At 44.1% G+C, this 16,791-nt stretch overlaps 1 protein-coding gene across 7 annotated transcripts in view; it reads right to left on the minus strand.

The window, feature by feature from the left end:
- The window catches only part of PRKD3 (protein kinase D3), a 48,601-nt gene extending 35,936 nt beyond the window's left edge, over positions 1-12,665 (minus strand). For 3 of the 7 annotated variants that reach the window (XR_014227625.1, XR_014227626.1, XM_082306510.1), the window contains exons 1-2: positions 12,555-12,665; positions 8,660-9,685 (exon numbers count right to left, since the gene is read on the minus strand). Coding sequence is in view for 2 of the 7 variants with exons in the window: in XM_082306510.1 (XP_082162636.1) it covers positions 8,660-8,950 (291 nt within the window). In the remaining 5 variants the exon portion in view is untranslated. Of the gene's footprint in view, positions 1-8,659; positions 9,686-12,554 lie in introns of those variants that run through there. The other 4 variants (XM_082306513.1, XM_082306514.1, XM_082306512.1 and 1 more) reach the window with 2 other exon arrangements.
- Between the last annotated feature and the right edge of the window lie 4,126 nt (positions 12,666-16,791).

Consider the following 16,791-nt stretch of genomic DNA (forward strand, 5'->3'; position numbering starts at 1 on the left):
TAGAGATAACCTATTCATTGGTACTACACAGCTGCAATTGCTACAAGGTTTTCCTGAATCCACAACAGGAACGCACATAGCTGAGCAACCTTGCAACAGCTCCCTTACCTATCCTGCCTGTTAGGTTAGGTGCTTGTCTGCATGTCCACAAAGGAGCGCAGAGGAACAACACAGGTGGGGCAGCCCATATAACACCCTGCCCGGCTCCTCCCAGGCCCATCAGCCCACCAAAGGCCCATCTCCACATGCCAGAGGAGGACAGAGGCACAAGGCCAGGCAGGGAACCGAAATTAAGGACTCCAAGGAAAGGATACCCCATCCAGGCCCCTCCCAGGGCTGTCACAGGAGAGCCTCCGCCCCAGTTTGCAGCCATAAAACCCATCAAGATAAGTCACCACTAGAGCACCTTTTGAAATGAGAGGGGTTGCTGCCCAATGGTATGGGACACATTATAAGATGCCAGGGAATTATGATTGTACAAGACTTATTATGGGATGCTTATGGAAGGAACCAATGGCAAGGAAAGAGGTGATTCGGGGAGGAACAAACTTGGGGAAAAAATAGAGGGATAAGAAGATAAAAAAGGCTGGTCACCTGTAAACAGGGGCGGGTCAGAACAACTGTCTGGCCATGCCCTGTGCCTGATCAGCACCCTTTGTCCTATCTTTTCATTAAATTCCATTCCTAATTATTTTCCTGGATGATGGATTCTCATTCTGAGTGCACATGTGTGTATGGGGAGTGCCAGCAACTGGAGCCAGACCAAAGGTCGGAGCACCCACGTGTCTGTGGTGCCACAGACTGTAGAGATCAGCGTGAGCGAGCGAAATCAAGAGCTTGAACATCCAGGTGCCAGCAACTGGAAAGACGAAGTGTTACTGGGCAGAGAGTGCCTGAGCCCAGCTGCTGGAGACATCTACTTTTTTGTTGTTGGTGGTTTTCTGTTGGGGGTGGGGGGGGGTGGGGGGGGTGCGTGCGCCCACTAACAGACCTCCATCCTGAACCACCAGAGAAGGGTACAGTATGAGACCATTGGTGCTGTTTGTGTTCACGTGAGTGCTGTGTGTGTCTGCCTGTGTCTATCTGTGTGTACATGCATGTGTTGTACACTTGTGTCCAAGTGCCTGTGCCTACTGGGAATACGTGGTCAGTCCTGCTACTGGTTGGACATGGGGCACGGAGCTGCAGCAGCCTCGCCTCTGTGAGGAGGCTGTCGGATTCAACCATCCCTGACAAAACTTTTCAAGTTTGATGAACAAGTCCTGCCCTTTCCTTACACGCTGCCCCGCAAGATCCCCCTGTTCTAAAAGAACAGACCCCAAGACAAAGATGCCTCTCTGACCGCTCCTTTCCACACGCTTCAGCTCAGATTACTCTCCTCTGCCCCCACTACAGTCCTGTGCGCCCAAGCAATGGAAGCGCTGGCTGGCTGCCCTCTGCATGGCCGGCCCTGATGAGCTGCAGGTGGCCCGTCAGAGCCCGTGTCTAAGGCGCTTGGCCAGGCTTCGATGGGGGGAGCTGCACAAGCAGCTTGGCTCCTTACAGACGTGCAGCGCCCTGCTCCCTCTTCCACTCCCCAGTACATTCGGGAATACAGCATTCCTTGCTAGCACCTTAGCCAGAAGGCTATGTGCCGATTGCTGGCCAAGAACAACGCCATCGATTAACAAGGTTTTTATTTCAAGTGGTATCTTTTAACAGAATTTTTATGCGAAGCTTAAACTATGTTCAAGTTGTACACTACCAAATTTTTCTCTCTTGTACTGCAGCAACGTACAGCTTTTACAGCCTTCCTTATGCTCAGTTACGTGAAGCTGTTAAGGAAGAACACTATCCAGTTCCTTTGAAGTGTTAAGAGCTCATAATGTAAACTTGAAAACAAAACTCAAAGCAGAATGTTTTAAAGCCTGTTTTATCTTAGGGGATTATACAGCTATTACTTTTCTGCATAAAAGCCCAAAGTATCTGCACAGTGACTCAGAACATATAAACTGCTAATCCCAGTATTACTATGTTTCCTAAAAGCAAAAAGGAGACTGTTCCCAGTGTTAACAGTTCCAGAAGAGCATCTAACTACAGGAAATCACTTGCGGGAAGCCTACATATGCAATAGACTGTGCCAAAATTAATCTCTGGTACACCAGTATTATCAACTTACGTAAAGAATGTATGCAATCCTTTGTACTCGGGTGGTACTAGCACAAGTAATACTACTAGTGCATTATTGTGGTTACATGGAGAAAAACAATTGGTGTTATCTAGAATGCTTACACTTTAAGTATTGCAGAATGTCTAGTTTTAATTGATAGTGCATTACACCGTTCTTTTTACCCAGAAGAACGCAATATACAGCGGCCAGTATTGCTGGAGCGAAACACAACTGAGGCTTCTTTCTATCTTGGCAGCAACTGAAAAATCCCTCTACTTCAAGTTCCAGGACTTACTTTACAAAGTTCTGGACCAGTTGCCAAAAATTCACACTAGGGAAAAGTGTAGGCGGATATTGTTTCAAGGTCCAATATCTCATGACCCATCATAACTCAAAACAAATGCTTCAAACCACTGAAAGTTAATTCCAAAGTCTAATGGTGCAAAACACCCATTACCTTGGAAAGTCTCTTCGTTCGCTGAAATCACTCCAATCCATTATCCTGCATCCCTACCCAGCTATTCACTCCCACTCTTTAGAATCATGTGCCAAATCACATTATCACACAGACAATTAGCTTCAAACATGTTGCATGAGATCTTTCCCTCACCAGATGCCTCAGTACGGACATACTTGGACTACCGCTTGGCTTCCAGCATACAAACCTATTACTGTGCCGGAAATGCTAACCTGCCCTGCATATACCAGCTCCGTGCCCCCAGTACTCCTCAGCTCCCATCTTCTCACAGGCATGTTTGCTTCTCATGCCTCAACTCTGCTGCCATATTTAGCTCATACGAAGACAGCAGATGACAAGTCAAGAAGGCAGACCAACAGGGAGAAAAAAGATTTAAGAACAGCTGATGAATACAAAACATGATTTGCATTAATTTTAGAGCCATTCAAAAATAAGCACCATGAACTATTACAAGGTTAACATGGAGAAAAACCCAGAAGGATGGTTGTGGTACTGTTACCTATTCAGTACACCAAATTAAGTTGTTACTGCAAGAGTTGTAGAGACCCATTGGTAATATAGATGGATCGTAATATGATCCTTGCAATATGATTCTTTTACTTCTCAATATTTTATTAGTAAAACATCTGTTAACACTTTAGAAATCATATTAAGCTTCAAGTCAACACCTCTGCCACAATTTGATTAGATAGTTCCCCATTACCACGACAGTGTTCAAACCTTTGGAAGACAGCTCATATTCATTCCACATGTTTTGGTCTTTTCACAACATGACAATTCAAAGTATATTTTAAAATAAACACTTTTTTTTCCCCTTCAGCAGCCCTCTCTGAAGAGCTAGCTATCCAAACAGCCCCATTAAAACTCAAGTTCTTAGGCATACTAATAATACAGGTATACATTTAATTGTCACTCTGTTAGAAAATGCTACAGATATATTTGTACATTCTTCATGTTGGGCTTTTTTTCCCCTAATTGTCAAGGCAAAATACTTGAACACATCTCCTCATCTCCCTCCTCCCCACCCCCCAGTCTACTTCATCTTCAAAGGGAACTGGTTAGTTTTCCAAACAATCCAAGGACTTCGGTCATATTCCAATTATCGAAAATGAAATCCCGCCTAGTCTAATTAAAATAACAGGCCAGGCTATCAAAAAAGTGCATACATACTGATAGGATCACATTCAATTCAGATCATTCAACTTATTGACTGGGGAATACAATGTACCAGGACTACAACATAGAACATGTTTTTCATAAAAACAATGAAAGTACGAAACTACAGAAACAGTAGAAAGACTCACAAACAGGTGTAATATGCAAAATTTAGCTCCTTTTAAACACAGCTATACTTCCAGTGATTGTGTCCTCAACACCTTACCCAGTTCAGAGTCTTGAAGAAATAAATATGAGCGTGTACATGTTAAGTACCTGTGTAAGTGGCTATTGGCAGATCCAGGCAAGTCAAAACAGCATAATGTGGCAGGAAACAATCAGAGAATTAACACTAGTAAGAAAGCCTAAGTACTGCTGGGAGAGGAGACAACATTTAAGGTAAAAAATGACACCTTAAGGCCTCTGCCTATAGAGAGAAAGATGCCCAAAAAAACCAACATGGAAAAAATAGCCAAAAAATAAGATGAAAGAACAAAGAAGCACAAAGCCAGTAATCAAGTAGAAATTAGATTATACACAGTCATGAATTTGCTGTTGAGAGACAATTACAAGTGCAGTTGAAAGAGAGCGATCATGTTAAGATGAAAAAAAAAAATTAAGGCAACAAAAATATTATTGCTAGCAAAAGCAAAGACACCAAACACACAAGAGTTACAGGAATCAAGATGAAAGCAACAGGTGCTAGATAAGCATTTCAAGCTTATACATAAGCAAGACAATTTTGAGACTACTTTGAAGAAAGAAATGAAAAAACAACATACTACATATGGAAGAGTTCAGCAACAACAGAATTGTAAACACTGTTGGTAAAGAAGGTTTAAGAGCAAACCTGAAACAGGCAGGCCATGGAAGGAAAATTTACTTTTGGAGGTGAACTAAATAAGACACAAAATAGACCAAAAAAACACTAGACTGGATCAAGTTCGATAAAGAAAAGATAAATAGACAGGAAACAAGTGCAGCAAACATGATTGAAACACTAGAAATATATAAGGGCAGAGAAAGAAGAGGAGGAGAGTGAGAAAGTAAGTTAGGTTTGGCTTTCTTTTTTCTTTCTTTTTTAAATTTAAGATAAATGAGAACACCATTTTATGAAAATACAGAAGAAAAATCCGAGAGAGATTTATTAATCAGTAAGACATACTCCTTTGACATTGCTAAGTGGTGACCATTTGGGTGGGTTCAGTGTAGCAGAAAAACTAGTTTGGAAGATTAAGAAACAGATTGCATGGGTAAACAGTGTTTCAGTACTCAAGTCAAAGAGGGGGCAACGGTTAGAAAGGATCACGAGAATTTCAGGCAAACACCTAAGCTAGGAGGGCAACTGGCTTATTTCAGAGCAAAATGTAGCAAAGCCATTGGAGGAAAAGTATGTAAAGGAGGAGAAAGCTGAGTATAACTGAAAATGAAAAGGGTGAAGGACAGGTTTGTAGATGAAAAAGGTAGATAAGGGAAGTTTCAGAATCATGAAAGTAAAGATTTGTAAGTTTAAGAAAAAAGTTACAATAAATCTTGCAGGTACTAATGCTATACAAGTAATAGCACAGAACAATCAAATGTTTTTCATTTATAGCTATTAGTTTAACTAGGACAAAATAAATAAGCTAGAATAAAGCATTTATAGCATGCTGTCCTACATAATTTTCAGTCTGCAGGCAGTGGAGTATCACCACATGCGAGTTTCTAGTTTTAAGCTAGTAAGCCCTATGTTCTACTTCACGTCCTTTCACGTGAGGAAGGAAGAAACAGTATTTAAACACAAAACAGGATTAAGAACTTGCCTCTGTAATATCTGATCATTGTGCAAGGACACACACTGTCCATCTGCAACTTACGCTACACATTTTTCTGCTTCTAAACACACTCTCTCTAGTCCAGCAGTCATATCTGTTCATGCTTTGGTTCCTCTTCAGACTGCCCCCCGAGAACTGTATGTCTGGTACTTTAACATACAGCAATCTAGATAAGGGATGAACAGAGACGACAGATTGAGACCATAACCAAGAATCTTCTGAAGCATCCCTATAAAGTCTAAAGTTTGGTTTTTCTGAGGATTTCTACTAAGCATTCCAATACACAGTACCCCTAACACAGTGCTCCCCAAATTTAACTTTAAACTTGAAAAAAGTTTTTGCTCCTTTCCTGATGTTTAGAACATTTTTAACAGCACTAAGAGACACATCAAATATTTGCATTACTCATCTCACTCTCCTTGCAGACACATGCCTCTTCAGTTTCAGTTCTGCTGATGCTACTTTTAATTACCCTTCTGCAAAACCTGAATAAGCTACAAATAGCAGTGTCTGAAGCAGGAAGCACAGCTGACCATCAACAGTACAGCAAGACTGGCAATACAGAACGCTATGAAAATATATTAGGTACTAACACAGTACTTATTTTCTAACTAAACTGCTCTCCTACACAGGCTTTTGCAGGATTGTTTTCCCCCTAGTTGATTAATTTCCCCTGAAACAAATAAAGGTAAAGCATAAAGTTATTTTTCTGAAAACTTCTGAGGATGCTATAATTACTTTTACAAAGGTTAAAATCCAGCCTCCTCAGAGATCTCCTGTAAGTCCTAATCAACATTTTTGATACTGTAATTACAGCCTCAAATAGTTATGCAGGCAATTCAAGCTCCCAAGCAAATGCAGAAGGACACCTGAAACTTTTTTTTTGTTCCAGATACGTAGAGAAATACAAGTCTGAAATGTGATTTAAAAGCACTATTAAAAATAAGTACGGAAACTTCCATTTAATTCTAGTAAAGATAACACTCAAATAAGAAGAAAAGCTATAAATGATTCCAAGTAAAAAAAAAAAAAAAAGATATTTCTCCTTTTTCATTAAAAAAGTGCAACAGTGAATAGATACTGCTAACTACAGAACTATCACAAAAACAAACTAGACAGCACCCTGAAGTTGAGAGCCAGGAACGAGTCAAGAAAAGACGGTTTAAGCAGGCTGTGAAATACCAGAGGAAAGGGAATCTTTAACACTGTTGAATCTCACCAGCACACCCAGTAGCTTCAAATCTTTCAACTGGAAAGAACACGCAACCATATGCACGACAGTACACAGAAGAACACGGTTTACAATTTTTACATAAATACAAAATTATCTATTAATACTAGAATATTTAACATGCTTGCAAAAGTCACCAGATCTAAGATTAAAAGAGTCAAGGCAGGATGTATTGCTGTCAAACAGAGGGTGAAGGGAAGATATTGCCACTTGTGCACTGGCTGCAAAGCTACTTATGAAAGATGACTCCAACACACACACGGTTGTTTCCTGCTCAGTTTGCTGCCTGCAAACATGCTCTTATTGAGCAGTCATTTACTAGTAGCATCAGCTGCAGGAGAGCATAAACTGAATCAAAGACAGACAAAAGAGGAAAACTGGTCATCAAACCCTCATCAGTTTTGCAGCAGATTAAGCTCAGCACATAAGAAGTTTCTTGAGCTATAACAAGAACTTGAGCTGAACTTTTAGCTGAGCTTGCCAAAAGAACAGAAAGGAAAAAGAAAAGCAAGTGTGAATGTATTTGTTTTCATCTTTCTTTAAGATAGAAGGCAGGAAATATGCAGATGCAAAGAGAAGAGGAGTCGATACAGAACGAAAAAGCGGCCCCTAAAATGGCTGCGATAAAGTTCACCTAACAGGCATGGTACCAAAAAAAAAAAAAAAAAAAAAAAAAGTTGACCAAATAACTTGTCTCTTCAGAAAGAAACTAACATACTGAACTACATTTTGGTAACCCAATAAATTTATTATGAAATCAGCTTGCTTGCCAACTAGTTTGTAAAAATATGGAAGATGCAGTAAGTTATGAGATGGGAGGAAAAAAGATACACAAGCATACGCAAATGAGCGTTCATATAACGTTTGCATTTATGTTCTTTCAAGCTATTAAATGAAAAAGAAACATCTAATAAAACTAATCAATCATAAACACCAATCGCAACAATGAAAGACATGGAAAAAACAGTTCCCTACAAAATAATCTACCTTCAACTCCCTCCCTCTGGCCCACCCCTGCCCTTGAGGGAAAAGAGCAATTATTTCTTGATTATTTTATGAAACAATGTTAACTACTTTCCAGGTTGTTTAGTAGGATCTAACCTACCTAACCTAAAGAAAGATAAAACTTGGATGCAAAACCAACAAGATCAATGTTATTTCCTTCCTAGAGAGTTAGAACTTGCAACAGCTTAACTAAGACACATTCGCAAAGTACAATAAGATTTTTTTATTTCTTGGTCTACCCTCGCTTAATAGAAAATATGCTGACAATAGTCCTCTCATAAAAGAGTAACACGTGTATTCCTTATATAGAATAACAATACTAGTACAGCCTTAGCTGTTTGGTGGGGTTTTTAATTATTAACTAGAAACGAAAAGAACAGCTAGTATCACGGAAGTCTGCAGGCCTGTAGTGCATTTCTGTAGCCACAATTGGTCCTTTCATTACAGCTGGCTATACTGTTCCAAGAATATTCCTTAACAGTAGTAAGCATAAACTAGTCAAAACCTAAGATGTCAGTGACAGTCACTCAAAGGAAAAAACATATTCTCCATATTGTGGAAACTAATTCTTGCAGAAAATTTACTACTACATCTTCTTTCACTAGATTTCACAAACAAGAAAGTAACAGTAGGGTTTACTCCTAAATTAAAAGCTTCTACCTTGGGAGTTAATAAAATTTCTTTGTGCATAACTGCAAACATCTAACATGGATCTTTGTCACTGTACCAAAACTTCTCAGCATATTCCAGTCACACGTCGTTATGACTAGCCGTCTGTTACAAAACAACTGTTGCCATCAGCGGGACATGGTAGTGTTATACCATACCTTCTGGTAAACTATAGAGCACACGAGGTCTTTAACAGCAGAGAGGGACAGGTCCTGAGCTTCAATGGTGACAGTCTCCCGAGTGAGACCAATCTGCAGAAGGAAGGAGACGCCATGCATAGAGCCCCGGGAATTGGTGAGGCTCTGGGTACTGAAACTGCCATTGGAGAGTCGACTGGAGAGCCCCGACTGGGGACTTGAAGACAAAGTTGGGGTTTGCGGTGCAGCAGCATGACACGAAGGTGGGGAAAACTTCTGTAAGGATGGGGGAGAAGAGTTGTTTGCTGACATCTGACTTGCTTTACTCTGTCAAGATCCCCCTAGTAGTCAAATTCTAAGAAAAATATGTTGTCAGTTCTTGGTTTGAAATGAAAACAATAATGTAACTTTCCCTTTCTTAGTTCAGTAAAACGCCCCTGACCAGTAAAACTTTATTTTCCCTTTCATTCTGTGCAAGCCAAAGAGTAAAATAATTTCAGCTGTAAGTTACTTTAAATTAGAGGTTCTCTTCCCACAGTTACAATCAGCTGATCAAAAGCAGATTGCCTGTCCTTTAGCACCACGTCCAGACAACAGAGGCTTACATAAAGGCCTCACAGAAATACATCAGCTCTGCCGTTTTATACTTGTCCTTCATTTTTATGTATTAAAAAAAAAGCTGGAAACACAGATAGAAATAAATGTTGGTAACTCATTAAAAGTATCCTTGTTCACCTAATTCCACAGACCATATCTTAAATGCAGATTCATCTTCATGTAGATAGTCTTTTAGAATAAAAAAAAGTGTATCCTTGAGCAACAACAGAAGTCCACGTATGTGATGAATCTATTCCTCCTTCAGAAAGTCTTCTCTGAATTCACAGGACACGGTTAACTTGGAGAGCAGTGAAGGTATCTGATTTCATTTTTATAAAATGTTTTAGCCCATTAAATGCAGGAGCAGAATGTCTGAAGACACAATCACATTAAATGTAATCTCTAGCTTCACCCAGATAATCTCCAGCATTTTGAAACGTTGTACTCTGCCTGTAGGGGAAAAGATAAAGTTGTTATTTCACATGAAATGCATAAAATTGCATAGCAGTGTTATAACTACTCTACTTTGAAGCAGTAGGATCACCAATTCCTTGTACTCAAATATGTTATGTTAGTAACATTTTGTACTTATAACTTGAACTTAACTGTTTTCCTACTGTATGATACACAGGACAAATCAGACCTAACATGTTACCGCATCTTTTAATTAACGGTATTTTAGCAGAGCAGAGCACTTAACAGTTGGGGGGGGGGGGGGAGGGGGAAGAAAAAAAAAGGGTAGGGGGGAGTAGACCACAGCTCTGCTCTGTAGATGTATACTCAGAAGCTGGTGGGTACAGAAAAAAATTTATTAAATGCATTGAAATGTCCAAAAAACTATAATGTCAAAACTCAAAAAACCTCTATGTAGCATGTACTCAGGATACCATTTTAATACTTTTATTCAAGACAACTGAAGAACACCTTGCACAAACTCTAACTGTAGGAAGATATGCATAGCATACAATTGAGCATTGGTTCTTTTGGGGGGGGGGGAAATCATTTAATCCTTACATGTCTGATTAAAAAAGCAAGCCTGCTACAACCTTTTAAAATAAATCTTTTCAAGAGCACAGGCTCAAAATACTTGTTACAAGATGCTGTGCTACCTGATTCAATATTTCAAGCATTTCATGAGCAATTGAAATGCTTGAAAAGAATCATTTTTAAATTCCCCATGCAACTTCTCCCACAGAAAAGGTTAGCTGTGAATGCAAAAGTGGTTCAAGTACATAGATAATATGTATCAGTAACAGTTTTTAAAGCAGCATAGATCCATACAGGACACCAAAATCAACAAGCTCGTGTATTTTTTCCTTCTCTTAAAAAAAAATTCAGAAAGAATATTACTAAGATTAAATGAAATGAAATTTTATAAAATAAATGCCACAGTTTATCACACACAATATAAACTGTCCTCACTAGAAATAAGGCTGATAACTGGTAAAACAGTCCATTTACTAGATTATGCACTACTGGTATTACCAGTGTAATAACTCAGAAGCCCACTGCCATTGCGTTCTAAAAGGTAGATAAGGAAAGAAAGGTACATGAATTGCAGTACTGGAATGCAAATAAGCTCTTGGTTCTTTGATAAAAATTCCTAACAGGGGCTCCAGAAGAGAGAACAAAATGATACCTTCTGGATTTTCAGTACAGGTATCTACAAACTGTTGTCTTCAAATAGTCAAGAGCTGCTAGACATTTACCAACACCACCTGAAAAGGCCACTTCTGCCTTAAAGAACACACTAAACATGATTCAGATGAAGGTCATAAATAGGAAGAATAAGGGCAGCAACAATAACACTTAAGGACCTTTCTCAAGAAAGCAGCTTCACAGTGCCTTCAACTTTGCTTGAAGATGACTTATTTTTGTTTTCTACATATTGTTTTTCTCTCCCTCACTTCTGACAGATACCAGAGACAGCAAATACCAAGCCTTAGGGGTGGATCTGAACTAAAAAACAATAACGCCTAACCAACATAACAGAAAATGGAAAAGCCATATGATGTGAAAGAAGTAACGGGTCTACTAAGCAAGTTTAATTTAGACAGTGAAAACACGCTGTGAAAGCTACCTACAGCTGCCTAATTAGAATGGTAATTGTATTTACCAAAAGCGTGATCCATTTGCATTTACAAAGCCTTTTCATACCAAGTGTATTTGCATATAAGCCTTTAATGAAGTTTATTTTTGCTAACTTAATAGGAAAGAATGGATCTTTCTAAGAAAGGAAAACCATAGAAACTGCTCACTTTGTAGTCAGGATAAACTGATTCCGAAGATCAAATAAAATAAGTGCATATTGAAATTTGTATTCAATCCTACGATTCCGTATTTACATACATATGTGTATAATAAAAAACCCCTAAACCTCAAAAAGCAGAGAGGCACAAGGGCTGCGAAGGGAGCCCACCTGCCCCTGCTGCGCAGCCCGCAGCCCGCTCTCCAGCCGGCCCTCGCCGCGGCAGCCCGGACCCCCCCCTTCCTCTGGGGGCTGCTCCCGAGCCAAGCAGCTCTCGGCGGCTCCTCCAACACCTGGGCCCTCATTCGCCCCGCTCTCCCCCTGCCAGGCACGGCGCGGACTTCGAGCCCCGCTCCCAGCGGCTCTTCTCCCTCGCCTTACCCCCGCGGGAGCCGGTCGCTTTCCCGCTTCCCGCCGGGAGGGACCGCAGCCCCCGCCGCGCAGCAGCCGGGCTCCCGCCGCCGGACTCGGCGCCGTCCGCAGGTGCCAGGGCTGGGCTCGCGGGCGGGCAAGCGGCCTCCCCGCAGCCACGGGCCGGGCTGGGGCGGGGCGGGCGGGACCGGCGGAGGCGCCGCCGGCGGGGCGGCGGGATGCCTCCTGCCTGCCGCGGGTCACGCAGCCCCGTCCGGGCTGGCGCTGGCAGCCGCCCGTCCCGTCCTGCCCCGTCCCGTCCCTCCCCGGTTTAAATCCCCGCTGGGCGACCCGCCCCTGCCGGCACAGCTCCCCGCGGCGCCGCTCTCCGGAGATGATGTGGCCTCGGCCCCTCACCCCCACCCCGGGGCACCCCCGCGCCAGGGCGGAGCTGCCGCCGCCACGGCGCTTTCCCCGGCGGGGGGCGGCGGGGGCCCCCCACAGCCCGCCCCGCCGCCGCCGCCGCCGCCCCCCCCCGCGGGGCAGGGCCCTTTGCCGGGGTCGGCGGCGGCGGCGACGTCGCCGCTCCCGCCGCGGCAGGAACTTTCCGAGTCCGCCCCCGCCCTTCCCCGGCGCGGCGGGCCCGGCCCCCGCCCCCCCGCCCGCCGGCTCCCGGCCCCGCCGCCGCCGGCGCGCGCCCCCGCGTCCCGCCGCCCTCACCTGCGGCCCTGCCCGACGCCGGCTGCCCCCGCGCCGCGGCTGCCTCGCGCGCATCTCACCCGCCGCGCAGCCCCGCGGCTCCCCGCACACGCCAGAGCCGCCCGGGACGGGCTGCGGCGCGGGGGCTGCCGGGAGCTGTAGTCCCGCCGCCCCGCTCCGGCCCGGGGCGCCGCGCCCAGGCGAACTACAAGCCCCGGCGTGCCCCGCGCGAGAGGGGCTCAGCCCGTGAGGCGGCGCACGCGCAGGCCTCCCTCCAAGAGTTTCCGTTAGTTTTCTTGCCTGTGGCGGTTGCTGCCCTGAACCGCTAACGGGACGGCGGGGCGCGGCGGGGCGGCGCCCTCAGCGGTCGCTTGCGCTCCATCTTGCAGCCGGCGCCCCGCCGCCGCCGCCCTCGCCTCGCCTCTGCGGCCCCCGCCGCCTCCAGCCGTGCCAAAACTTGGGTCCGCGCCAGCTCGCAGCCGCTCGCTGTTGTGCCAGCCCCGGCCTCGAGTTTCGGCGGCTCCTCCGCCCTCCCCGCTGTACCTCCGGCAGCGCCCGCGGCCTTCCTGCTCCCGGGCCCAGCCGGGGCCGCCGCAGCCCTTCTCTCCATCTGCGCCGCTTTCGGTTCACCTTTCCGGGGCGTGGGTGGCGCGGCGCGGCCCCAAGGAGATCTCCCCAGGGCCTCGGACGAGGCCCTTCATCTCTGCACAGGAAATACTTGACCTAGTGTGTCACAGGATCGCGTTGGTCTTTTTCGTGGCCGCTCTGACCTGGTAGCTCGAAAGGGCTTTCTGTCAACAGCGTGCCCGCCGGTCCCCGTGCTCCTCTCGGTGGCCCCCGCTGATGAGCTCGTAGCTTACCGCAGAAGCTCTCCAGCCTCTTTTGGACATGGCTGTCCCTCTCTCCTACTATGCTTCAGCGGCCCCCCCCCCCTTCTAATACTCTGATTCACTCAAACCCTGTCTTTCTGCTCTGCATTAATGATGCCACTCTTGCATCATCAGCAAATCTCTGCACGCAAGATATTTAGCAAACATGCATTTAGCAAAAGTACTAAATAAAACTGGTCACGAGGCAAAACTGCATTTGTTAACCACTCTCCAGCCCAAAAGCTCCCTGTTAAAAGACAACCCGTAATCTTCCTTCTTGAATTTGGATTCAATTTCTGTGTACGAGTCTTAAAATAATATCCACTACCATAAGAAGCTGCTGAAGTTTAAATTATATACCAGACCAAAAACACTTGGAAAAGGCAAACTGTCAACAGAAATTCAAAGGCTTCTAATTCTCAGCTCAGCGAGACACAGATGGAGAAGCAGATTAGTGCTTTGTCATTTACAGCGCTGTTTGTAACGTACGTTTCTCATTTCCTTCATCTTATACTCCCGAGGCCTGGCCTAAAACCCACTGAAGCTGAGTGGAGTCTTTCCGCTTACTTCACCCTATTTTGCATCAAACCTTCACACAGTGCAGCTGATACAGAATGTAACCAGGTCCGTGTTCTGATTGGAGCCAGTTTATTTGATAAATAATTAGCCTGCAGCTTTTTCTTGAAATCTGGAACTACTTTAAACTAAAACTGTAGCAGTTAATGGTTGATTCTGCTTTTAACTGGTTTTGAATGCTAAAAAACACCCTGGGACTTTTTAATGAAGGCTATTCCATGAATAGAGGATGTTCTTGCCAAAGCTCTGCACCAGATAACTGAGCAGTCTTCGTTTCCTTTTTCCTCTAAAGTGGGACTCCCACACACCACCACTGTAAACATAGAGCTTGCCTCCATTAACATGATTTTTGATGTTTAGCACAGCAAGGAGTCATACTCTAAAGTATTTAAAGTGCAGCAAGCTTCTCACATTCTGAGTAACAGCCCTAAAAATAGCTGTTTATGGACGATACCAGATGGATATTAGGTATTACCACAGTCACTGGACAGCGATTATACTTCTTTGTAAAGAAGCTCAGCTTTACACCATCCAATAGGGTTGGTGCCATTTAATTTGCTGCCCTAAGCCATAATAGCTGCTTTTTCATAAATTAGAACCAAAGATGGATTAGTTAAAATCAATTTATTACAGAACACAGGAAAGCATCAGCCAAAACAAAGCAAACTGCTATAAGTATTTGTGCGGCGGTACTTTCTACTAAACAAAGCATCCAACAACTGTTCTGTTTGTAAAGACCTCTGGGTAAAATACATCTGAAAGCAGCTCTGCACTTCAGCACCTATGTATAGAGCAGCGCAGACAGCTGTACGTATGCGCAGCTTACTTTGTGTGACTGTATAGCGCAGCGTTATGACAGCATTAGCCCCCTGCACCAATTGACAGGGCGAGCAGTCTGGTTTGCTATTTTTGTGACCACCATAATTAGTGATTTCCTGTGGATTTCATCAAAGTTCTTCATCGTGTTTCTGAGCCCACATCATTCCCTCAGATGGTTAGCTTGCTTTCACAGCTCAGAGCTTTCCCTACTGAAGCCAGCTGTACTTTACAAATTGCTCTCTCTTACAGCTACACGATACCAGGAAATAGGGGTAGCTTTTACTGTATTTATTTGCTTTTTTAAAAGAACTCTTTTTTCATGCCCTATGGACCACTAGGTCTATATAGAGAAAGTGCATTTGGAACAACTGTTTTATAACTCTAGAAATAGGTCAAGGTTTTCCCATTTGAAATTAATGCTGACAGCATTTAGTTATTTTGTATCTGAAAATGAAAACATAATATATTCATTTCTATTCACCAATCTAATATTTGGAATATTTTCCTGTCATCTAACTGGGTTACAAAGAAGGCAATGTCCTGGGAGACTTGACCAGTGCATTTGTCTGAGAAATTCCATAAGCATGTGCTGCCATGATTACTTTCCACTGCTTTTGACACTGATCTTGCATAGCAAATGCTCCCATTGGGGATTTGCAAGATCTGCAAGAACTGCTTGCAAAAAGAGGAACTAATATCTCTATGGACAAAATGTCAAAATGCTTTGCTTCCCCCCCCCCCCTTTTTTTTTTTCCCAGTTCACGGTCTCCTTTCTCCCCCCCACCCCATAAGAGAACTGAAAAAGAGTTAGGAGTTCAGGTTTGGTTTGGATAAAATCCTGAAACGTGGATGTGTCTCTGAATTACCTCATCGTCTCGCTTTGAGCCCTTAGCTGAACTTTGTCCTAAAATCTACCTCCAACAAAACAGTGAAAAGTTTAGTATAGACTTAAAAAACATGGAATCAAAATTTACCTTGGTATAAATCCACTGAAAACAAAATTTATATTTATATTATTAATTACATGTAATTGACCTTTTGGAATTCACTTACCCTCCGCTAGTTTAAAGAACGATCTCCTTGCGCCTGCCGGGTGGGTGGCCTCATTCACATCACGGAATCCTACTGTACCAACTCTGAAATAAACATAAAGTTATTTCCCTAAATAAGTGTTTAGGGCTAGCCTGCACACTTCACTTCTTAAAACTTTCTCTGCGAGTGCATCAGCCCACGGAAACAGAATCTCTTAAACCTGAACCACCGAGCGCAGTACTTCCCCGGCCTGATAAAGGCTCCGTTCCAGACCCCGCAGAGATGGGCGGTAGATGAGTTGCCTGGGATGAACAGCAGCTCAAGCCCACAGAACGCCTGTGAGCACCCGGCGCCCGTGTGCGCCTTTGCGAACACCAGCCCCACTACCCTTTCTTGCCCTCTGGGCTGTCGGAGCTGCCGACGGACTGCTGAGTACGAGCAGCCCGGGCTGCCAGACGCTGGAAGTCTCAGACTGTGTGTTCTAGCTGCTGGCTTACCACCGCTGGTAAATCAGCCACGGCTCAGGCACAAAATTGCCTTGTATTAGGTGGATTCAAAACACAACAAACCACGCTTACTCTCCCATCCCTACCATGGGCCTGCCGGTTGAAAGAGCTGAGCCCCCAAACTGTATTTGAAACAGTGGAAGGTGCAGGAGTCCACTTCTTGAGAAAGCAGGCGCGCATTAAGCCCGCAGCATTTGACAGTGCATTTCTCCAGAGTCAATAACCAAGGTAATGACAGAGCACGCCGCCTCAGCTTCCGAGAGGCGGTTTGGGCTGAAACGCTTTGTATGCTGTAGTGCCAGCACAAGGAAAAGCTTTTGGCAAGGCTGCCTCTAACGTCTATCCTTCGGGACTTCAGTAGATGGCACTGTCACATCAGCTGGGTTACAGGAAAGGAACAATGTACAGATGATATTTTCACAGATAATGTATGCTTTTCTTCAAGTAATCTACCTT

This window comes from Platalea leucorodia, assembly GCF_965183815.1.
Source record: "Platalea leucorodia genome assembly, chromosome: 3".
Classification (NCBI taxonomy): Eukaryota; Metazoa; Chordata; class Aves; order Pelecaniformes; family Threskiornithidae; genus Platalea; species Platalea leucorodia.